This window comes from Mytilus californianus, unplaced genomic scaffold (genome assembly GCF_021869535.1).
Source record: "Mytilus californianus isolate M0D057914Y unplaced genomic scaffold, xbMytCali1.0.p SCAF_57, whole genome shotgun sequence".
NCBI classification, from domain to species: domain Eukaryota; kingdom Metazoa; phylum Mollusca; class Bivalvia; order Mytilida; family Mytilidae; genus Mytilus; species Mytilus californianus.
The window spans coordinates 955,021-979,517 of NW_026262709.1; the positions used below are offsets into that span (position 1 = coordinate 955,021).

Consider the following 24,497-nt stretch of genomic DNA (forward strand, 5'->3'; position numbering starts at 1 on the left):
TTTGATATGCTGAATCTAAACATGTATTTAGATTTTTGATTATGGGCCCAGTTTTCAAGTTGGTCCAAATTGGGGTCCAAAATTAAACTTTGTTTGATTTCAACAAAAATTGAATATATGAGGTTCTTTGATATGCTGAATCTAACCATGTATTTAGATTTTTTATTTGTAGGCCCCGCTATCAAATTGGTTCATATTGAGGTCAAAAGGGTCCAAAATTAAACTTTGTTTGATTTCATCGAAAATTGAATTATTGGGGTTCTTTGATATGCCAAATCTAACCGTATTTTTAATTTGGGTCCCGTTTTTTAAATTGGTCTTCATTGAGGTCCAAAGGGTCCAAAATGAAACTTAGTTTGATTTTAACAAAAATTGAATTCTTGGGGTTCTTTGATATGCTGAATCTAAACATGTGTTTAGATTTTTGATTATGGGCCCAGTTTTCAAGTTGGTCCAAGTTGGGGTCCAAAATTAAACTTTTTTTGATTTCAACAAAAATTGAATATATGGGGTTCTTTGATATGCTGAATCTAACCATGAATTTAGATTTTTTATTTGTGGGCCCCGCTATCAAATTGCTTCATATTGAGGTCAAAAGGGTCCAAAATTAAACTTTGTTTGATTTCATTAAAAATTGAATTATTGGGGTTCTTTGATATTCCAAATCTAACCGTGTATTTAGATTTTTAATTTTAAGTCCCGTTTTTTAAATTGGTCTACATTAAGGTCCAAAGGGTCCAAAATTAAACTTAGTTTGATTTTAGCAAAAATTGAATTCTTGGGGTTTTTTGATATGCTGAATCTAAACATGTGTTTAGATTTTTGATTATGGGCCCAGTTTTCAAGTTTGTCCAAGTTGGGGTCCAAAATTAAACTTTGTTTGATTTTAACAAAAATTGAATATATGGGGTTCTTTGATATGCTGAATCTAACCATGTATTTTGATTTTGGACATTGGACCATAATAGGTAAATTAAAAAAATTTCAAGTTCTTAGACCACATTCTTTCTGTGTCAGAAACCTATGCTGTGTCAAATATTTAATAACAATCCAAATTCAGAGCTGTATCAAGCTTGAATGTTGTGTCCATACTTGCCCCAACTGTTCAGGGTTCGACCTCTGCAGTCGTATCAAGCTGCGCCCCAGCGAAGCATTTTATTTTTAAGTTGGGAAGGCGAGACATAGACATGCTCTTTTTGGATGGCTTTGGCATTGTCAACATGTTGTTAAATTTTGTGATAAGATCAGTTAAAGGGGAACCACTAATGGTAAATCAATGATATTTGGTATGTCCTGTACCTTCAATCATGGTTCATTGACTTTGACTATTTTTCATAGTTTACATGTTAAAGTATAGATATTTTACTTTCAAAATTACATACAGGCAAAACATATCTCTGTGTCAACAGTTTATTTCATAAATTAGGCAAACTATAAACATGATGAAGGTTAAGTTGCCTTCATGAAAATATTTCAGACTTATTGGTGTTTGTTGATTCTTTTTAAATTGTTTGTTTACAAATCCTCAGACCAAATTTTTTCAGAAAAAACTAAAAAAAAAACATTACAAGCTTTGCTCTGACACCCCTGGTATTCTGCTAGGTTGAAGTTTCTCATTGTTACTGTGTCATCTTAGCATTGTTTTGTCATTCCCAACAGCCTAATTACAAAATAGAATAAAGAGCTACATTTTGTACCTGCTGAAAGCATATATAACATTCTGTTGTCTAGGTTTACACAAGAGACTTTATATCAGTATATACTGTTGTCAGTATCAATTTACCTATAGATTACAATGAAATCAGTCTGGAAATTCTCAATAACCAGGATGTCCCTAAAGAAATGGTTATAGGCTTATATCTGTTGTTGCAATAAGTCCTATAATTGATAAGGGCTGCTGAAGGGAAATTTTCAGTTCTACATATCACTATCTTTATTCAGAATGTTTTTTTGCTTATTGGAAGTAGTTAAAAATGGGTTTCGGAAACAATAGAAATTCCAGTAAACATTCTGAAAATAAAAATGAATGTTTTGAATAATTTTGTCCAATTTCTGTCTGTAAGATGGACCCCAGTCAATCTATGGAATTGATGGGTAAAGTCCAGACAAAATCAATGATGATTGTATCACAAGACATAATACACTAATAATTTCCCAACATCAACAAGTTAAGTGCCAATATGCATACAGCATAGAAGCCTTACATCAGGTTTGTTTATTTCTTTTTGTTTTTTTTCTATTAAGGAAAATGATTCTAGTGAGACATTTGTTCAATTTGTCTGTCTGGTATTCTCTTTACCATATATGAAAACATAAATATGAAAATGTAATGCGAATTGCCAATATTGTTATATTTTTTTGTTTGTTTTTTTATTGGTCAATATTCAAGACAGATCTAATTAGTTCATTATTCTCATGACATAGGAAACACTAAAAATGTATTAAGACAAGTAGCTAGATAAAGGTAGTCTCAAAACCAACAGCTCTGCCGTTTCCTACAGATCAGAGTGAAGATGTCCAAATGCTCTTCATCATCCCTACTTCAAAGATCTATATAAAATATGAACAAGTTATCTAACGCAAGTGTGAGGGTCAATTTAGGATTTGACTTTTCGAGATGACTTTAATTCTAATGAGTAATGAGACATGATCCCATAATATACAAGAGTAAGACATAAAAAAAAAATTATAATAAAAGTTTTTTTCTATATCTTTTCAGAGGAGGATGTTTCACCCAATGACAATCTTACATTTTCTGCCTTCAAGCAACAACAGTCAAAGATGGCAGAAAAAAATGAACAACAAAAATCTAATGAGGAACCGAGACAAAACGAGACCAAACAAACTGTAAAAGGAATGTCGACCAATGATATATTAATGCTAGCATTGCAGGAATTACATAATGAAAGGTAAAGGTTATCCAATGATATCTTAGTTTTATCGTTTCAGCAATTATGAATGAAAGGTAAAGGTCATCACCTATGGGGATACAGGGTGAAAGGTCATCAAAGGGAATGTCCTGCTTCTAGCTTTCCAGGAATTACCTTAAAAAGATAAAGGTGGATTGGAGTGAAAGGTCAATGTTGAGATAATCACCCACAAATATTTCAATATTAGCGCTACAGGTATAACACAATGAAAGGTCAGGGTCAGAACCAATGGTGAAACTGGGTTAAAGGTCATTAAGGGGAATGCCATATGGTTTTGTCCTAATACTCACACTACAGGAATAACACAATGAAAGGTCAGGGTCAGAACCAATGGTGAAACTGGGTGAAAGGTCAATAAGGGGAATGTCATTCAATGTTGTCCTAATGCTCACTCTACAGGAATTACATAATGAAAAGTAACATTTGGCCATCATATTTTCTTCAACAGGATGAATCAACTCATTCACAGCATGCAAGTTTAGTAACTGTTTTGAGACATGGTGACTTGTCCCATATAATAGGATATTTTAACATAGTATCATAAACAACGTTTACTCTATGCTCAATATAAGATAGATATACAAACAGATGTTTTCCATACAAATGTTTTTATAGTGTTTTCATTACAACAGATGCATCTATAACCTGGCAGGTGGCCAATTTTCTCTTGGCAGACATGCATATATTAATGTGACATCCATATTTTATATAATTTGTTTTTTTCTGCCATAGGGCCTTTCTCAGAGTAATTTTCTACACTTGAGGAAAATATTGTTTTCTACATAGGAAGTGCATTCCATGCATATAAGTTTAAAAATAATAAATGCAGGCCTGTGGCTGCCAGCCAACCTAGGCCCCAGGGTTAGGGTCTTTGTAAATAGAAAGATTTGTCTAATTAGAAATGAAAAGAACAATCCAGATTGTATTAGGAAACAATTCTTTTAACTATATTTCTGATCTGACCCAATAAGGCAATGCAAAATTGTATAAGAGGAAGTAAATACACTGTTTTTGCAGTTCAATGCATTTCCAGGATTTACTTTCATCAAGTTGGAATGGAACTCAAAAGTAGGTACTGCCAATTATGATGGGGGAGTTTCCTAACCGTAATACACATATCATGTCTAATCATAGCCAAAAATATTTAAGGTCTAAAAACAACCCTTTTTGTTGGCTAAATCTTTTATACAAAATTCAACAGCTGAAAATTTATAAAAAACTTAACAGGATAAATCATGGCAAATGTAGTAGCCTTGAATAGTAACTATTAATCCACTAAAAGTGCTATGAAGTGAGAACCTTTGATTAGTAACTATTAGTCAACTAAAAGTGCTATGAACTCAGAACCCTTAATTAGTAACTTTTAGTCCACTAAAAGTCCTATGAACCCAGAACCCTTGATTAGTAACAATTAGTCCACTAAATAAAAATCCTATAAACCCTGAACCCTTGTTTAGTAAGTAATAGTCCACTAAAAGTCCTATGAACTTAGAACCTTTAATAGTCCACTAAAAGTCCTATGAACCCATTACTAGTATATCAAAGTAAGGCAAACTTTTTGGCTTATTTTTATCTTCGGATGTTTACTATTGAGAAATACAAACCATCTATTAGTTAGATAATAGTTTTGGAAATTTCCCCAGAAACTTGTCAGACAGATGGAAAAAAGTAAAATATCAATTGTTTTAACATAAAACACAGGTGGAAAACTTGTTTTTTTCGCTTCCTTCCTCAAAATAGAATCTCTTAAACTTCAGCATTATTACTTAATTGATCTTGAACAGATCAGAAAGCAATTACTTCCCTTGTTAACATGGAAGTAAGTAGTCTTTTGAAAATTAGTTTGGAACTATTTACTTTTAATACAGGTAGGAACCAGATGTGTAGCTACTTAGGAACACAGGTGATAAATTGTTAGAACTATTTTAGCTTTAAGGCAGATGTCAAATTTGAAAAGACAAAAGTGTTTACACTTAAATCAACATGTGAATAACACATGTCCTAAAGTAAACGAAAGACTGTAAAAATAGAAGAAAAAAAATTATTATTTTTACACTCAAGACAACATTTGCATTACACATCGAATGTGGTATAGTTACCAATGAGACAACTATCCACTAGAGTCCAAATGATGTAGATGTTAGCAGCTATAGATCTCCCTACAGCCTTCAGCAATGAGCAAAATCCATACCGTAAGACTAAAGGATATAAATCTCATGACAATAGACTTATGGTTTTATTATGCCCCCGCTGTAGCGAACATACATCCCAAAATCGGTTTCCGTTCTCTAACTTTAGTTTGCCTCAACCAAATGTTATGAAACTTATATACAATACTTATTACCACAAAACACAGATCAAGTTTGAATTTTGGTGGCATCACTTGAACTGTTCTAGAGTTATGCCCCTTTACAAATGGAAAAATTGCTGAATTTTTCATTTCTGTTCTTTAACTTTAGTTTGCTTCAACCAAATATTATTATACACAATGCTTATAACCACAAAACACAGATCAAGTTTGAATTTTGGTGGTGTCACTTTTGCTGTTCTAGAGTTATGCCCTTCTACAAATGGAAAAATTGCTGAATTTTTCGTTTCCATTCTCTTACTTTAGTTTGCCTCAACCAAATGTTATGAAACTTATACACAATGCTAATTACCGCAAAACACAGATCAAGTTTGAATTTTGGTGGTGTCACTTTTGCTGTTCCAGAGTTATGCCCCTCTACAAATGGAAAAATTCAGCCTGAATTTTTCGTTTCAGTTCTCTTACTTTAGTTTGCCTCAACCAAATGTTATGAAACGTATACACAATGCTCATTACCACAAAACTCAGATCAAGTACAAATTTGGGTAGTGTCACTTTTACAGTTCTAGAGTTATATCCCTTTATAATATTATAAGAAAGCGGGGGCATCATCTGTGTCCCATCTGTGTCCCATGGACACATTCCCCATTTATTGCTGATAATTCAGCCCTCTTATAATGCACATATATACTTTACAGAACAGAAACTGTGTTTATATTCTGTAAGACTTGAACAGAAGTTGTGTTTATATTGTGTAAGACTTGAACAGAAGTTGTGTTTATATTGTGTAAGACTTGAACAGAAGTTGTGTTTATATTGTGTAAGACTTGAACAGAAGTTGTGTTTATATTGTGTAAGACTTGAACAGAAGTTGTGTTTATATTGTGTAAGACTTGAACAGAAGTTGTGTTTATATTGTGTAAGACTTGAACAGAAGTTGTGTTTATATTGTGTAAGACTTGAACAGAAGTTGTGTTTATATTGTGTAAGACTTGAACAGAAGTTGCAGACCCAGACATAACTTGGCCAGCTAACCATTTTTGAAATTGATGACCTGACAGTGTACCCCATGTTATAATGTAGTGCCAAACAAAATCAATGTTAACTAAGAAAAGGGACATGACTGTCTGCAGCTCTTTTTCTAAAAAAAAAAATACTTGTAATTCAGACTTAACAACAAGGACATATATAAGTATAGCACACAATCAATTCTAATCACAAGATTTTTTGTAAAAAGAGTATCAGAACTGTTATACATATACAAACAGAATTTAATATCCTACAAACCGCTTAAAATAACTTAATAAAACAGATCAGTCCAACAGGCAATCCACTAGACTGATAATATTTCTTTATATAGACACTACTGCATATAAATGATCTATAAATGTAATTCCTTCCAGACAAATTTATCCTCATTGTAATGCTAGTTATTCATGTCCTATTGATCAGCATCGTTAGACTTAAATAGACTCAGAAATGGTCTACTCTGAAATATCAAAAGTTTAGAATATAAATATATTTTTATGCCTTGTCTACTTAAGTAAAGAAGGCCAGGGGATGCATTATGTTTTCTGGTCTGAGTGTCTGTCCATCCTTCTATTTTTCCCATCTGTTTGTCCTTCTGTTAATCCGTCCTGTTTCAGGTTAATTTTCTCCAGATGTATTTTCTGTTTTTTGATACTTTAGATTAGGAGTGGATGAAAATATATGGTTGCCAGACTCTATTTTTCATTTAGATTCGATAATGTCAAACAGCTTTTTTGAGAAACTACAGAAAAATTCTTTTCAAAGGGGAAGGCCACATTTTTTGCTCCTTAAATTCGATAATCAACTTGAGGCTTTAAAGAGCCTGTGTCACTCACCTGGATCTATGTGCATCTTAAACAATGGTATGCTTAGCACAACAACATGTGCTTTTTTGTTATTTCATTATATGACAATACTATCTTTTTCAGAGGCAGTTTATTGAGAGATTTAGATGACGAAGATCGACACAGAAAATGGTATTTTGAACAACTAGAAAACATTCGACGTAAAGTGGACGCCCTACCTTCTGATTTGGTAATACTATGTTAAATGCTACCAGGATTTAAATTTAGTAGGCTAAACGTACATTTCATTCACATAAGATGCATCAGTGACATGAATATTAGAGAATCACTCATTGGTTGAGGATTATTTGGAAATGATGGAGTTCTTTGGTTTATCCTTTTCAAGTTCCTTTGGTCAACAATAATTTTTGTGGTTAGGTCTGTTCCTCAGATACTACAAGCAGTAGGTTAACTGCATTTTTGGTCAAAATGTTTGTAAGGTGTACATGCCTGTCTGTCAGGGTTCATATGACCTTGACCTCATTTTCAGGGTTGTTTATCAATGTGAAGTTCTCAGGGTTTTGGCCTTTTCTCAAATGTGAAAACAATAGGTCAACTATATTTGGTGTATGGAATGATTGTACGGTGTACATATCTGTGTCTGGCAGTGTTCATCTGACCTTTGACCTTTTTTCACAGTTCATTGGTCTACATTAATAAGTTTTCAGGGTTAGGTCTGTTTCTCAGTTGCTTTAAACAGTAGGTCAACTAAAATAACTGTAACTTGTAAGGTGTACATGTCTGTCTGGCAGGGTTCATCTGACCTTGATTTCATTTACATTGTTCATTGATATTGTTAAGTTTATGTGATGCTTATACTAAAACCTAAAAACCTTTCAACATAAATTAGATTTTGATCATTAAAGCAGGCCAGATTAGATGTTCTTCAGAGTGAGCACTCTTGTGATTGATAGTGTTTATAATTGAATGAAAAGTTTATGACCAAACTAGTAATAAGCAGAAGGCTTTATTTATAGCCTGCTACCAGTTTCTGAGATAGCAAAAATATTTTTTTACGTACATACATACAGTAAAGTTAGTCATTTCAAATCAGTCTTGCACAATTTCAAATGTACAATTTCTGTTCAACTTAATTACTGATTCATAGCTGAAAGGTAAAAAGTCTGGTTATGCAATTGGGAAGAAACAGGTGATGATGTAATGCACAGGAATGTGAAGAAAATCATAGAACATATCAATAGTTTGTGCTGAAAGTCATTTATATTTTATGTCCATTGATTACAGAAAATTTCCAGCTATGAAATACGGTTGGAATTTGATTTATAGAATTCAGATTACTACAACTTTCTCTTATGATGGATATTTATGGTAGAATTACTGTAAAACATAGATTTCTTTAAAAATACGACAGAATTTTAGAAAAAACATTACAGTTCTTTGGCTGTACTGTGAAATCTATATACTGGTATTCACTGTGAAATCTATATATTCAAATGAGATCAGATGTCAATGTTACAGATATTAGAGTAAAGATTTTAATTTTAAAAAAGGGCAAAATTAAAATCTAATTGCTATTGTTTGAATAGTGGCTCCAATATAAGCTTAATATATATATATATATATATAGGGAAATGTTCTGGACTTTCATGTCTATTAACCAAAAATAACTTGATTTATAACGATGCTTAACCAAAAATGCTCATTAAAAGTGTTACTGTAGGCATAGAAAATTATCGTTGGTAGGAAGGGTGGAAACAGAACTATTTTCCCCTGTAATTTGATGTCATTAATTAAATTTTTGTTGGTGAACCATTGTCTGTTAACAAACAACAATAGTATGAGTCGACCTCAAACTTCCATTTCATTCTGTACATTTTAATGTCTCTCAGACACTTACATTTGAATGTCTCTCAGACACTTACATTTGAATGTCTCTCAGACACTTACATTTGAATGTCTCTCAGACACTTACATTTGAATGTCTCTCAGACACTTACATTTGAATGTCTCTCAGACACTTACATTTGAATGTTTCTCAGACACTTACATTTGAATGTCTCTCAGACACTCACATTTGAATGTTTCTCAGACACTCACATTTGAATGTTTCTCAGACACTTACATTTGCTCTTTATGTACTGAATGTTACAATTTAATGATTAAATGTCAGTCACAAATCAATATTAATTCTGTCAGTGTCATTAGGTTTGATTTTTATTTTATCCAAATAAGAAAATTCATTCTCTCATGCTCTTATTAAAATTTCTGGAGAAAATAAATAAAAAAATAAAATTTGATTGAAAAACTTTTTTTTTTCTCCTCACTACTACATCATTGTAAGATTACAACATTTAAATGAATTTTAAAAGTAAAAGTTTTATGTACTCGTAGGAAATTGCTTTTTTACAGACTACAGCTATGTAAATATGCTTTATTGATTGGAATAGGATGTTTAATTGTATTAGAAAATATCAATACTATTATATAACAATCGGGTGATTGTTAAAGATGAAGTGTACAATTTATTTGATTAAACTGCATTGTGTGGCATTTTATTGAGTATTGCATGATTAGGAATTGCAAGTAAGAAAATTAAAAAGTGGAAATGTTTCTTGTAATGAAATTTTAAAGATTTAATTGTTAAAGGGGGGAAGGAATGTTGAAGGGGGAGGTAACATAAGAGCTAATTTACCAATTATGCCATAAAAGATTGGAACTTTTATTATCTTTTTTATCATTTTCTCTTTGGTGTTGTCCCTTAATATTTGTTTATTTTTCATAAATCTTTTCAAAATTAATTAAAAATAATTGCCAGACCTATTCAGTGCAAAATCGTCAATTATGATGTGATAGCTTGTAATTTCAAAATTTGTAATTTTATGTGAAATTAAAAAAAAAACTTAAGTCTTTGTCAAAAGAGTATTTGAAAAATACAGGTTGAACTTGAGGTAAAATTTCAGTTTTCATAAAGCTGGTTTAGTTCTGCAGTTTTGAAACTATCAGTTGTTTAACAAATATTTAGGTGAAAGAGAGAGAGAGTGCAAGCTTTAAACCCCCATGTGACTGTAATTTTTCTTCTGGAAGGAAGTCTGGGAAAAGAGATATATATGTAATTGAAACAAATGAAACAAAATCCCTACTCACACTTGACAAAACCCAAAGCAAAAGAACTTGTCTTTTATTACTGTTCTTCATTTCAAATTCACAGTGAGGCCTTCAACATAGCACCTCACTACAAATAAGGTTAAGGTACAGTAAATGGGTTATATCACAGATTTTCATAAAATTTTGCATACAACTTTGGCTCATTGAACTGTAACTGAAAATCAAAATAATAATGCATAAATTTATCTCTTTTATTTTCTAAAATATTACTAAATTTATTCTTTGAAAATAGATGCACATTTGTATAGAAAACACATAAAAAGAGAGAAAATTATTTTTTAAATTATTTTAAAATCATCAAATCTCCAATTAAGAAGGCCTCTATTACTAGTTTGATCAGAATTCTTTGCTAGATACCAATACTCCTTCATCTTTGATAGAACAACTCACCTTAAGGGTGATATCAATAAACAGCTGAGGGGTAATATCAATAAACAGCTGAGGGGTAATATCAATAAACAGCTGAGTGAGGGGTAATATCAAGGCATTACCAACTATAAAAGGCAAACAAATCTTACAAATCTGGAATTTTTTGCTGTTGATTATAGAGTCGAGAATCAGCATATCTGAGTTTGTCATTATATTATGTAAGATCCGCCAATCTTTTTATGTTTTACTATTAGTGATAAGGATTATATAGAATTCAGGATGCCATGAAGTTAACACTTTACCTTCAGAACAATTCTGATCTTAGATATGATCTTCTTATATTCTTGCTATAATTTGTACTGCCATCTGTGTTAGAACAAACTTTATTACTTTTGTCTTTCTCTCTTCAACTAATGAGTTTTGATTTCCCCCTTTTGCATCTTCCACCTCCCTTTTTATATAAAATCGTTGAACTTGAAGTCTTTGATCACAACCTGAAACCTCTATAGATTAAGATGAAATGCCTTGACTGATAAAAGTTTATCTAATGGCTTGAAGAAAAAAAATATTTGGTGAAACAGACTCCTGAATAAACATCTAATATCTTGTTTCTTTGAAGATCAATATTTGTGAATGAATTACTTATGACTTTCAAGTCTCCCTTTTATTTTGATAAAAAGCAAAATAAGATTCATTTATTTATGTAACTGTAAGGTATTACTTTACATACTATTTAATGTAAACTTATCCATGGGTAAAGGTTTTCTTTAAACTTTTTTTTTTTAATTGTCCTGTACATGCATGAAATATTTGCCACTGGACATTAAGCATTCAACAATCAATCAATTTAAACTTTTTCTTGTTATGAGCAGTTGTTGTTAATAGTTCTTAACAAATATACAGGTTTCCATGGTCCTTAGTGTACATGAAATATTTGTCACTGGATGATAACTAATCAATAGAGGTTTTCCTGGTCTCCTTCATTTGGACTACTTCAAACTGGTATTTAGATTCATCCTAGTTGTTGTTTGGAACAATTGTAAAGTGATTCTCATTGCAACTGTTTTGATTCAAACGTCACTATTGAGTCTTATGTATACAAAATGTGTGTCTGGCTTACAAAATTACAAGCTTGGTGTCTTTGATGAGTTTTTTTTTCAGGTATCTGTACATTAACATAAAAAGATGAAAAAAAACTTTGGTTCATGCCTACAATGTCTGAGACAGCAATCCAGCAACACAAAGAAATAGGTTTTAAGTATAATTGTATGTTCAGTTAGTTCATACAATGAAAAAGAACTGTAAACGAACAGGGTCTGTCTTCCATATACATAAACTGTGGATTCATTATTATTGGGGGATACCAGTTTTGGAGGTTTTCATGGGTACAAGTGGGATACCAGTTTTTCGAGGTTTTCATGGGTACACGTGGGATACCAGTTTTTCGAGGTTTTCATGGGTACAAGTGGGATACCAGTTTTTGAGGTTTTCATGGGTACAAGTGGGATACCAGTTTTTGAGGTTTTCATGGGTACAAGTGGGATACCAGTTTTTCGAGGTTTTCATGGGTACAAGTGGGATACCAAGTTTTGAGGTTTTCATGGGTACAAGTGGGATACCAGTTTTTATACGACCGCAAAAATTGAAAATTTTTTGGTCGTATATTGGTATGACGTTGGCGTCGTCGTCATCGTCGTCGTCTGGCGTCGTCCGGCGTCGTCCGAAGACACATTGGTTTTCGCACTCTAACTTTAGTTTAAGTGAATGGATCTCCATGAAATTTTACCATAAGGTTCAATACCACGAAAGGAAGGTGGGGATTGATTTTGGGGGTTATGGTACCAACAGTTAAGGAATTAGGGGCCAAAAAGGGGCCAAAAATAAGCATTTTTGTAACTTCCAGACAATAACTTGTGTGTAAGTGTATGGATCTCTCTGACATTGTACCACAAGGTTCCATATCACAAAGGGAAGGCTGTAATTGATTTTGGGGGTAATTGCCTCAAAATTTTAGGAATTAGGGGCCAAAAAAGGGGCAAAAAACAAGCATTTTTCTAGTTTCATGACAATAACTTGTGTGTAAGTGTTTGGATATTTCTGAAATTGTACTACAAGGTTCCATATCACAAAGGGAAAGCTGGAATTGAGTTTGGGGGTAATTGCCCGAAACGTTTAGGAATTGGGGGCCAAAAAGGGGCCAAAAATAAGCATTTTTCTAGTTTCCAGACAATAACTTGTGTTCAAGTGTATGGATCTCTCTGAAATTGTACTGCAAGGTACCATACCACAAAGGGAAGGCTGGGATTGAGTTTGGGGGTGATGAATCATAAGGGGGTTCAAAAAATTTGGGGGGGGGGATTTTTTTCTTTTTCTTTTTTTTTCTTTTTTTCCTTTTTTTTTTCTTTTAAAATTTTCCATTTTAAGTTGGTTATTTCTGATTAATATTTAAAAGCAAATAATAATGATATGGTAGGAGATACACACCAAACAGGATGTGTAAATTATTATATAATAAGTATTGTGCAATAGCAAGAAATTTTCAATTGCACAGTATTGCACAATTGCAAGAAATCTTCAATTGCACAGTATTGCGCAATAGCAAGAAATCTTCAATTGCACAGTATTGCGCAATAGCAAGAAATATCCAATAGCACAATATTGCAAAAAAAGCAATAGCAAGAAATTGTCAATTGTACAGTATTGCACAATAGCAAGAAATATTCAATTGCACAGTATTGTGCAAAAGAAGATACTTCGTATAAATTGCTTATTTCTTGATCAATTTCAATGGGGTTTTATTCTTGAATTCTTGGGGTTCTTTAATATGCTGAATCTAACCGTGTATTAAGTTTTTGGATTTTGGGCCCCGTTTTTAAATTGGTCCACATTGAGGTCCAAAGGGTCCAAAATTTAACTTTGTTTGATTTCATCAAAAATTGAATTATTGGGGTTCTTTGATATGCCGAATCTAACCGTGTATTTAGATTCTTAATTTTTGGTTCCGTTTTCAAATTGGTCTACATTAAGGTCAAAAGGGTCCAAAATTAAACTTAGTTTGATTTTAACAAAAATTGAATTTTTAGGGTACTTTGATATGCTGAATCTAAACATGTATTTAGATTTTTGATTATGGGCCCAGTATTCAAGTTGGTCCAAATCGGGGTCCAAAATTAAACTTTGTTTGATTTCAACAAAAATTGAATATATGGGGTTCTTTGATATGCTGAATCTAACCATGTATTTAGATTTTTGATTTTTGGGCCCCATTATCAACTTTGTCCACATTGAGGTCAAAAGGGTCCAAAATTAAACTTTGTTTGATTTCATCAAAAATTGAATTGTTGGGGTTCTTTGATATGCCAAATCTAACCGTGTATTTAGATTTTTAATTTTGGGTCCTGTTTTTAAATTGGTCTACATTAAGGTCCAAAGGGTCCAAAATTAAACTTAGTTTGATTTTAACAAAAATTGAATTCTTGGGGTTCTTTGATATGCTGAATCTAAACATGTGTTTAGATTTTTGATTATGGGCCCAGTTTTCAAGTTGGTCCAAGTTGGGGTCCAAAATTAAACTTTGTTTGATTTCAACAAAAATTGAATATATGGGGTTCTTTGATATGCTGAATCTAAACATGTATTTAGATTTTAGATTTTTGGCCCAGTTTTCAAGTTGGTCCAAATTGGGGTCCAAAATTAAACTTTGTTTGATTTCAACAAAAATTGAATATATGGGGTTCTTTGATATGCTGAATCTAACCATGTATTTAGATTTTTTATTTGTGGACCCCCTATCAAATTGGTTCATATTGAGGTCAAAAGGGTCCAAAATTAAACTTTGTTTGATTTCATCAAAAATTGAATTATTGGGGTTCTTTGATATGCCAAATCTAACCGTGTATTTAGATTTTTAATTTTGGGTCCTGTTTTTAAATTGGTCTACATTAAGGTCCAAAGGGTCCAAAATTAAACTTAGTTTGATTTTAACAAAAATTGAATTCTTGGGGTTCTTTGATATGCTGAATCTAAACATGTGTTTAGATTTTTGATTATGGGCCCAGTTTTCAAGTTGGTCCAAGTTGGGGTCCAAAATTAAACTTTGTTTGATTTCAACAAAAATTGAATATATGGGGTTCTTTGATATGCTGAATCTAAACATGTATTTAGATTTTAGATTTTTGGCCCAGTTTTCAAGTTGGTCCAAATTGGGGTCCAAAATTAAACTTTGTTTGATTTCAACAAAAATTGAATATATGGGGTTCTTTGATATGCTGAATCTTACCATGTATTTAGATTTTTTATTTGTGGGCCCGCTATCAAATTGGTTCATATTGAGGTCAAAAGGGTCCAAAATTAAACTTTGTTTGATTTCATCAAAAATTGAATTATTGGGGTTCTTTGATATGCCAAATCTAACCGTGTATTTAGATTTTTAATTTTGGGTCCCGTTTTTTAAATTGGTCTACATTAAGGTCCAAAGGGTCCAAAATTAAACTTAGTTTGATTTTAAAAAAAATTGAATTTTTGGGGTTCTTTGATATGCTGAATCTAAACATGTGTTTAGATTTTTGATTATGGGACCAGTTTTCAAGTTGGTCCAAGTTGGGGTCCAAAGTTAAACTTTGTTTGATTTCAACAAAAAATGAATATATGAGGTTCTTTGATATGCTGAATCTAAACATGTATTTAGATTTTAGCTATTTGGCCCAGTTTTCAAGTTGGTCCAAATTGGGGTCCAAAATTTAACTTTGTTTGATTTCAACAAAAATTGAATATATGGGGTTCTTTGATATGCTGAATCTTACCATGTATTTAGGTTTTTTATTTTGTGGGTCCGCTATCAAATTGGTTCATATTGAGGTCAAAAGGGTCCAAAATTAAACTTTGTTTGATTTCATCAAAAATTGAATTATTGGGGTTCTTTGATATGCCAAATCTAACCGTGTATTTAGATTTTTAATTTTGGGTCCCGTTTTTTAAATTGGTCTACATTAAGGTCCAAAGGGTCCAAAATTAAACTTAGTTTGATTTTAACAAAAATTGAAATCTTGGGGTACTTTGATATGCTGAATCTAAACATGTGTTTAGATTTTTGATTATGGGACCAGTTTTCAAGTTGGTCCAAGTTGGGGTCCAAAATTAAACTTTGTTTGATTTCAACAAAAATTGAATATATGGGGTTCTTTGATATGCTGAATCTAACCATGTATTTTGATTTTTGACATTGGACCATAATAGGTAAATTAAAAAAATTGAAGTTCTTAGACCACATTCTTTCTGTGTCAGAAACCTATGCTGTGTCAAATATTTAATCACAATCCAAATTCAGAGCTGTATCAAGCTTGAATGTTGTGTCCATACTTGCCCCAACTGTTCAGGGTTCGACCTCTGCGGTCGTATCAAGCTGCGCCCAGCGAAGCATTTTATTGAGGTTTTGATGGGTACAAGTGGGATACCAGTTTTTGAGGTTTTCATGGGTACAAGTGGGATACCAGTTTTTCGAGGTTTTCATGGGTACAAGTGGGATACCAGTTTTTGAGGTTTTCATGGGTACAAGTGGGATACCAGTTTTTCGAGGTTTTCATGGGTACAAGTGGGATACCAGTTTTTGAGGTTTTCATGGGTACACGTGGGATACCAGTTTTTGAGGTTTTCATGGGTACACGTGGGATACCAGTTTTTCGAGGTTTTCATGGGTACAAGTGGGATACCAGTTTTTCGAGGTTTTCATGGATACAAGTGGGATACCAGTTTTTGAGGTTTTCATGGGTACAAGTGGGATACCAGTTTTCGAGGTTTTCATGGGTACAAGTGGGATACCAATTTATCGAGGTTTTCATGGGTACAAGTGGGATACCAGTTTTCAAGGTTTTCATGGGTACAAGTGGGATACCAGTTTTTGAGGTTTTCATGGGTACAAGTGGGATACCAGTTTTCGAGGTTTTCATGGGTACAAGTGGGATACCAGTTTTCGAGGTTTTCATGGGTACAAGTGGGATACCAGTTTTCGAGGTTTTCATGGGTACAAGTGGGATACCAGTTTTCGAGGTTTTCATGGGTACAAGTGGGATACCAGTTTTCGAGGTTTTCATGGGTACAAGTGGGATACCAGTTTTTGAGGTTTTCATGGGTACAAGTGGGATACCAGTTTTTGAGGTTTTGATGGGTACAAGTGGGATACCAGTTTTTGAGGTTTTCATGGGTACAGATGAACCTTTTCACTTAAGTATAAATTTTATATAGACTTGTATGCAGACTTTTGTAAACTAGGAAATCAAATGTCTGTGATCAAAAGATTTTTCCCTAATCCATGAAGATTGGTATCTACGAAAATAAACTAAACCACATAACTAAATCCTAGTATCACACATCTTATATTGACTCGACTTTAACATAACTTAAAAAAATGAATATGAGTGACAATGAAAATTAAAATTTCTGAACATTCTATAATCATGGTAATATTATATAATTTCAGCATAATCGACAGTTAGACCTAACGAGAAGACAGTACCAGTTAGAGGCTAAGAAGGTACGGGACACTTTTGAAGAAACACTCGGTACTAATGAACAGATAATACAAAGACAGGAGGCACGTTTACAGAGAGTAAGAATTATAGAGGAGGAAATCATGAGATTGCACAGTCAGCAACAACGATCTCGGGTATGATAATCTACAAGTACTGTCATTTATTTTTGTTGTTACCAATTTTCATTGATTGAGGAAAAATTGTACTTTTGTGGATAGTTGATTGTTTGGTTTTGCAAAAGTTTTCTTACATACCTATAAAAAATTTATTTGTTGAACATTTGAATTCTTGGATTACCTATATCTATGAAATCTACTAAAATGTGTACTCTGTGAATAATAAATCCATTGTGTATATTTATAAAAGTTTGAATTGGTTCCCCTACAGGTTAGAAAATAGGATTTTTATGCCCCCTGCCATTGGGGGCATAAAGGGTTACCCATGACCATCTGTCCGTCTGTCTTTCCGTCCGTCAATTGCAAAGCTAGAGTGAGGGCATTTGTGTCCCCAAACACATTCTTCTTTTATTTTCAATGTACTTGTCAGAAATGTTCAGGTGAAAATATTTTCCCAAAAAACATTAAAAACTTTCAGGCCTATTGAAATGCTGCTGAAATATATAAAACAAGAACATTTTCACAAATGACTTCTTTTTGAAATTGATGATGTTCATTTCATAAACATTATTGAAAAATACAGATAGGGGATGTGGTTGTTTCAGTTGCACAAGAGTTTAAAAAAATATATATGAAATGTTGTGGGAGGGGGGAATTAAGATTTCCTCATGTTTATCATATGAAATGTGTGTTAGACTAACTCTGTACAAAAATATACCAGAATTAACAAGATACGATAAACAGGTTAAAATAAACACACAAAACTTTTATTTTTGGTTTAAAATGTTCATTTTAAAAGAAAAAGATGGAACTAAACTAAATTGATGGACTAGTAAAATGCTAAAACAAAACAAAACTACAGTCAGAAGGGAAAAAAATCGTAACAACACCCCTCCCCTCATGAACTAAAACGTTACACTGATTTTGAATACACCACAGAAATATGATAGTTTGATTTTTAGTAAAGTGTTAATTTGTATGTTTTAGCAACAACAGATGCAAGTATCAAACATGTCAGAGTCTACAGATAAGGATCAGACAGAAGATATATATAACCAGGTAAACATAGTAGTGAGGGAGAGAACGATTCATTAATATTCATGGGTATAGTCGAACCAAGAATAACTGTGTTCAACGAAACTCTCTTTTTCTTTATGAACATTTGGAGATCTGGTATGATTGCCAATGAGACAACTGTCTTTCAGAGACCAAATGACAACAATGAAAACAACTTTAGGTCATCGTCCGACATTCAACAATGAGCAACACCCATATCATATAGTAGACGTGTATGCAGAATTTTTCTAAACAATGAAATCAATTTACCAACAACAGAAATACCTTTATTACTCAATCCACCAAAATTTGTACGAAAGAATATGATGAATTCACAGTTTTCAAATCTTAACACAAGATGCTTGGCTAGTGTAGGTGAATCAGAATTTGGAGATAGTTTGTCTTTGAGATTTTCATTGATTTTTCTCTCAGTTGAGTACAAGATGTTGATTCAATAGTAAGGGGAATCCTTGAAAGCTTTAGGTGACTGAGTGCAAAAGGGGAATCTTTGAAAGCTTTAGGCAAATGAGTGCAAAAGGGGAATCCTTGAAAGCTTTAGGCGACTGAGTTCAAAAGGCGAATCCTTGAAAGCTTTAGGTGACTGAGTGCAAAAGGCGAATCCTTGAAAGCTTTAGGCGACTGAGTGCAAAAGGCAATTCCTTGAAAGCTTTAGGCGACTGAGTGCAAAGGGGAATCCTTAAAAGCTTTAGGCAACTGAGTGCAAAATTAGAAATCATTAGGGGAAAGTTATATGCTCTTGAGTTCTGTGGATTCAAGATGGTGAAAAGTCTACAAAGTATATTTGTGGTCCAGAATAAAAAAAAAATAAGCCAAATAATTCTCAAAATGGAACGGGATGACGTGGAAATTATTAATAACTAATTTGATATTTTGAATAAAACAAAAGACTTTTTTGAACATATATACAAGATTGAGATAAAAAATGGAAATGGCTCTAAAGTGGTTCTGCTATAGAGAGCGTTTGAAAAGTTTCATTTTAGTAAATTATCAGTGGATGAACAGGGCTATTTAGAAGGGGAGATAACTATAAATGAAGCTAGCATTACTTCACAGAAAATGAACTATAATAAATCACCTGAATCAGATGGGATTTTAACAAAAATTTTTTTTTTAAATATTAGAAGTTATTTAAGTTTGAAACTAGAGTTAACCTATGTTCAAATTTCTGGAAAGATCGTAAAATGTTGCCTCATATTTAGGGCAATTTATAGTAACTCCCAAAGACAGAATCATTTACATGTTTATCAAAAGTCAACAAACCACATTAATTTAGAATCGAGGGCCTATCATGTTACCAAATACTGTAAACAAAATTCTCCATGGTTAATTACCGGTGATATTTTTAAGGTTCTTGACAAAGTGATTAATTTGAATCAGATGAGATCTTAAGTAGATGTTTCATTGAAAACACAATTAAATTAGTCCATTTTTACCATAATTATCTGATGATTTATCAATATGTATAAAAGGAATCCCATTTAAAAAAAAACGTGAGAAGATACCATAAGCTTCATTACAAGCAGCAACCCTGTATTAATGAAATCGTGATAGGCAACACAAGCAATAGAGGGATGTACAACTAGAATAATTAAAAACTATTATACATCCCTGGTACTCCCAACTATTAAGAATGCACTAATACCTTTAATGAAAAATTTTCAGGAACCAGAACAAGACCAAGAGGAAGTAGACAATATCTCCATAGCAATACAGACAGCAGACTTAACGACGGATGAAGCTGCCGATGCTACCATTATTGATCCTGATGCTAGCTTTAATGTATCTTCCCTTTACCACGGTGCTTGGCCAATCAGCCCTCTCAAAAAAGGTAAAAGGATGTAGGATTTTTTTTCTTGAATAAAAGATTCTAACCATTACAAATATTCCACATTTTCTTTAAATTTTATCCTTGAAATTATATTTTACAGTCAACAGTTTATAAGTAGCATGCATATTTCCAATTGAAAGCTTTTGTATTAAAGTGTCATTAACAAATTTGTTATGAGTTGGGTCTCATTAAGCACATACTTGCTTCCTGGTCATGCAATTTCACAAACCTATGTGTGTTTGGTATGTGTTATGTTACTTTTTTTTAGCCCTGTTAAAATACAAAGTATCCTGTTGCTTTGAAAAAATAGTTAAACACGTGGACTGATATTTTCTCATAATTATACCCCTGCTTTAAAAAAGTGGGGGTTACCGCTGTCTGTCCGTCCGTCCATCCATCCGTCCGTCCGTCCGTCCCATGAATATTTTTCGTTGCATTTTTCTCGAACTACATCATAAGGATTTCTGAAATTTGGTTTCAGGGTTTATATAAGTCAGCTTTACCGTGTGATGCGTTTTCAGATTCATCACTCAATAACTTCTTGTTTACCGAACACTTACATCATTTTACACATGACATCCAAGTAGTTGAAAATTTTTGTCACATATATCTCAGGAACTACATTACAAGAATTTTTGAAATTTGGTTTCAGGGTTTATATGAGTCAGCTATACCGTGTGATGCGTTTTCAGATTCATCACTCAACAACTTCCTGTTTACTCGCAGTTTCACTTGTTATATAAATAATGTATTCTCAGTTGAAGATGTCTTTTATGTTATTTTAAATTTTAGCTGCATACACCCTCAGTGTAAGACATTTCAAACCAGTTAAACCATTTATCTTTTGTAGACTCCAGAGAAAACAGTATCCAAGGTGTTTCTCAACAACAACAACAGCAGGATGTTGCCAGTATTATGTCCTTCAACTCTACAAATACAAATAACTCCCAGAATTCCAAGTTACCTACTAAACCTCATCCTCCTTCCATTGGAGAACCACCTGAGGAGGTGAACGGTGCTACAGGCCAACCACAACCATTTGGAACTAAGGTAATAGGATGTTTTCATTATTTTGATTATAGTTCACCATTCCAAATGATAGGTGGACTTTTCCATTGTTTGAATTCATTTGGTCCATGATTTTTTTTATTTGTAGTTTCAGACTAATACATATCTTAATATTTTTTATAAGGATGAGATTCTGAGACATTTTAGACAACATGAAAATATGATACGAGTTTCAAACTTTTAAAATAAAAATTCATATATTTTTTTCAATATTTTTTTTTTATAAGGCTTAAACTGTGAGATATTTAAGACTACCTAAAATTATGATACAAATATAAATGCATCATCTTTCAGGTTGAAATGGTGTATTCCTTGTTGAGTATGTTAGGTACACATGACAAAGACGATATGAGTCGTACATTATTAGCCATGTCTAGTTCACAGGACAGTTGTATAGCCATGAGACAGTCAGGTATGTGTTCTTGAAAAGTTTTAAGTCAAGCTTTTCATATGATATGTACTAGTTGCTGATAATAAAAATGTATGAATCAATTGTGTATACTGTAAATTCAGAAATTATTGTGTGCATTTATTATTGAGATTTTTGATAAATGAACAATAATGCGAGATTAATTATTGTGATTTCAGGAAAATCTGCATACATATATATGTATTAGATATCAGAATGCAAGATTTTATAATTGCAATACTCACCCAGTTGCATTATTCACATTAATAAAAACCTCACAATAATTTCTGAATTTACAGTAGTCTTGACTTATGTCTAATGACAAAATTTGAGAAAAAACCTGAATGGATAATAGTATTGCTGTCAGTTCAGCCTAACGGCTGGCAAAAACTAAAAATATTTGGTTGAATGTGTCTCAAAAAATGTTAATATACTCTTGAAATTGAGTAGCTGTCTTTGATATATAATAAATATAGAAGTAACTAATTTCAAACGACCTTTAACAATGGATAATGCCCTACACTGTATAACAAAATCTAAATGAAACAAATTCTGTACAAATTGTTTATAGATTTAACAAAAAATACAAATATCTGAAATGAATACAAATATTTGAAAATTTAGTTGGGGACCTTGTGTATATAATGTATAATTTTCATATTTTATTCTGTATCTATTTTAATTTTAAGCATATTTATTTGTCATCATTACAAATAAATCAGTATACAAAAATACATTATAATAATTGGATTTGAAAATAAGCTGTACATACATGTAGCTTATATTTTATTATTATATCTATTCTTGAAATGCCTGCATCAAAATTTATCATTTCAGGTTGCATGCCACTTCTCATCCAGCTTCTCCATGGAAGTGACAAAGACTCCGCCTTACTGGGGAACACCAGGGGCAGTAAAGAAGCTAGAGCAAGAGCTGCTGCAGCATTACATAACATTGTTCACTCACATCCTGACGACAAACGTGGACGGAGGGAGGCAAGGGTGCTCAGATTATTGGAGCAACTTAGAGCACATTGTGATCAATTGAGAGATAGTCTAGATGAAGAGGAAGATGGAAAAGTAAAAACAGGTATGATGATAGAAAGAAAAGACCTTAAGAAAAAAAATACCTATCATAAATTCAAAATTGATCAGGGCTGTTCCATAAAAACGTACATGGCACCTAGGGAAGACACTTTCAATCTCTGTTAGAGGTTGGTGTCAAGTTCAGTGAATATGTAAGTGAATTCTAAATTTGCCTCTACCTTTCGTGCCTTCCCTGGATACTATGTATGTGATTAACAGACAAGTATGTGATATTTATTTATATGTTTTATGGAGATGATGCTTGTAAATAATGCTATGAAAATTTAAAACATGAAATTTTTATTACGATGGTACTTATCGCTTCATATATTTTGCAATAATGAAATATCACAAAATTTGAAAATTTACAAACCGGGGTTGACATACCAAGTGTAACAATGCATGCTACATCAACCATGAATCAAAAATTATATGAATTGCACAAGATGACTTTGGAATTCGTGCAATTTCACGTAAATTTCCTTTGGCACAATGCATAGTTTATTACATCAGAGTAAGAATTGATTGTTCAATGACGTCATTTACCCCAATTGACCTCAGGTATCATGAAAATTATTAAAAAAACAAACAAGAAAAAGAGTACTAAAATCAGAAATTACAAATATACAAGAAAGAATGGAAAAAAATTTAACATAGAAAAATAATAGGTGTAAAATAAGAAATACAATGCACACAAAAAAATAAGGAAAAATGAGAAATACTTCAAAAGGCATGCATGAGTTCAAAGTATCCCCCACACTAAAATAAGATAAATCATAAAACCATTTGTATATTTCATCACATGTTTGATTTAAGACCAACTTGATCTGTAAAGTACAAAACCATTTGACTTAAAAAAGAAAGAACATTGTTGATACAGTTTCACAAGTACTTATGAATAAAAAGCTTAGAATAATATTTTTGAAATTTACCGATTGGATTATAGTAAAGTTTTTAATTCCAGCTCCAAGAACAGGTGATATGGAACACCACCCAGGTCCTGCTGTAGCTGCTCTGATGAAGTTATCATTTGATGAGGAACATCGCCATGCTATCTGTTGTCTAGGTCAGTGTTTAACTAATCAAGGTGTTTCTCAAATAAACAAATGGGCTGTTCTAAAACTTATTGGGTATGGGGTGGGAGGCACTCAATATTATTTTATGGGTGTTTACATTTTACTAAGAATTTTGTAAGAATTATAAGTTAGTAAAAATTTAGTATTTATTTTATGGGTGGTCGGGGTCTTAGAAAAGTGCCTCCCCTCCCCATGCATTTAATTCTAGAACAGCCCTTAATTAATGTTTATTAACATTTTACACAAGTTTTGTAAAACATGCTCATTTCAGGAGGTTATTTTAGATCTCAAGCCAAAGACTTTAAATTGGGGTTTGCTACTTATCTGACAAGTAGGTATCATTTTGGAACAAGAGCATAGACTGGTTGTTTGGAGTCAAGAAAATGTCTGTAGGGTATATCTTCTTCAAAATGTTACCTTGTGAACCAATACATTAAAAATGTCACTCCGTGTGATGGAAATTTTACAAAGCAGGGAACTTCCATATCTCATTAACATGTTCTTGTCCTGATTATGCATGTAATATTTGCTGCTGACCATTAAAAAAAATCCTCAATTAAATTAAAAAATTAGAAAATATCAAAAATTTTGTTAATGTTAACATCTTGACAAAATAAATCTGTTTTAATACAAAAATTAATTGCTTATTTTCTGATATTTTATCACTTGTTGGTGTAATCCATGATAAACTTAATAGTTTCATG

At 32.5% G+C, this 24,497-nt stretch overlaps 1 protein-coding gene across 2 annotated transcripts in view; it reads left to right on the forward strand.

Annotated features, from left to right (window-relative positions):
- Nucleotides 1-24,497, forward strand: part of LOC127703946 (adenomatous polyposis coli protein-like) — an 80,766-nt gene that overhangs the window by 41,850 nt on the left and 14,419 nt on the right. For both annotated transcript variants that reach the window (XM_052207983.1, XM_052207985.1), the window contains 9 exons: nucleotides 2,720-2,909; nucleotides 7,197-7,302; nucleotides 17,083-17,268; nucleotides 18,238-18,309; nucleotides 19,990-20,155; nucleotides 21,006-21,205; nucleotides 21,518-21,635; nucleotides 22,470-22,721; nucleotides 23,682-23,783. In XM_052207983.1, the coding sequence (XP_052063943.1) occupies nucleotides 2,720-2,909; nucleotides 7,197-7,302; nucleotides 17,083-17,268; nucleotides 18,238-18,309; nucleotides 19,990-20,155; nucleotides 21,006-21,205; nucleotides 21,518-21,635; nucleotides 22,470-22,721; nucleotides 23,682-23,783 (1,392 nt within the window). The remainder of the gene's footprint in view (nucleotides 1-2,719; nucleotides 2,910-7,196; nucleotides 7,303-17,082; nucleotides 17,269-18,237; nucleotides 18,310-19,989; nucleotides 20,156-21,005; nucleotides 21,206-21,517; nucleotides 21,636-22,469; nucleotides 22,722-23,681; nucleotides 23,784-24,497) is intronic.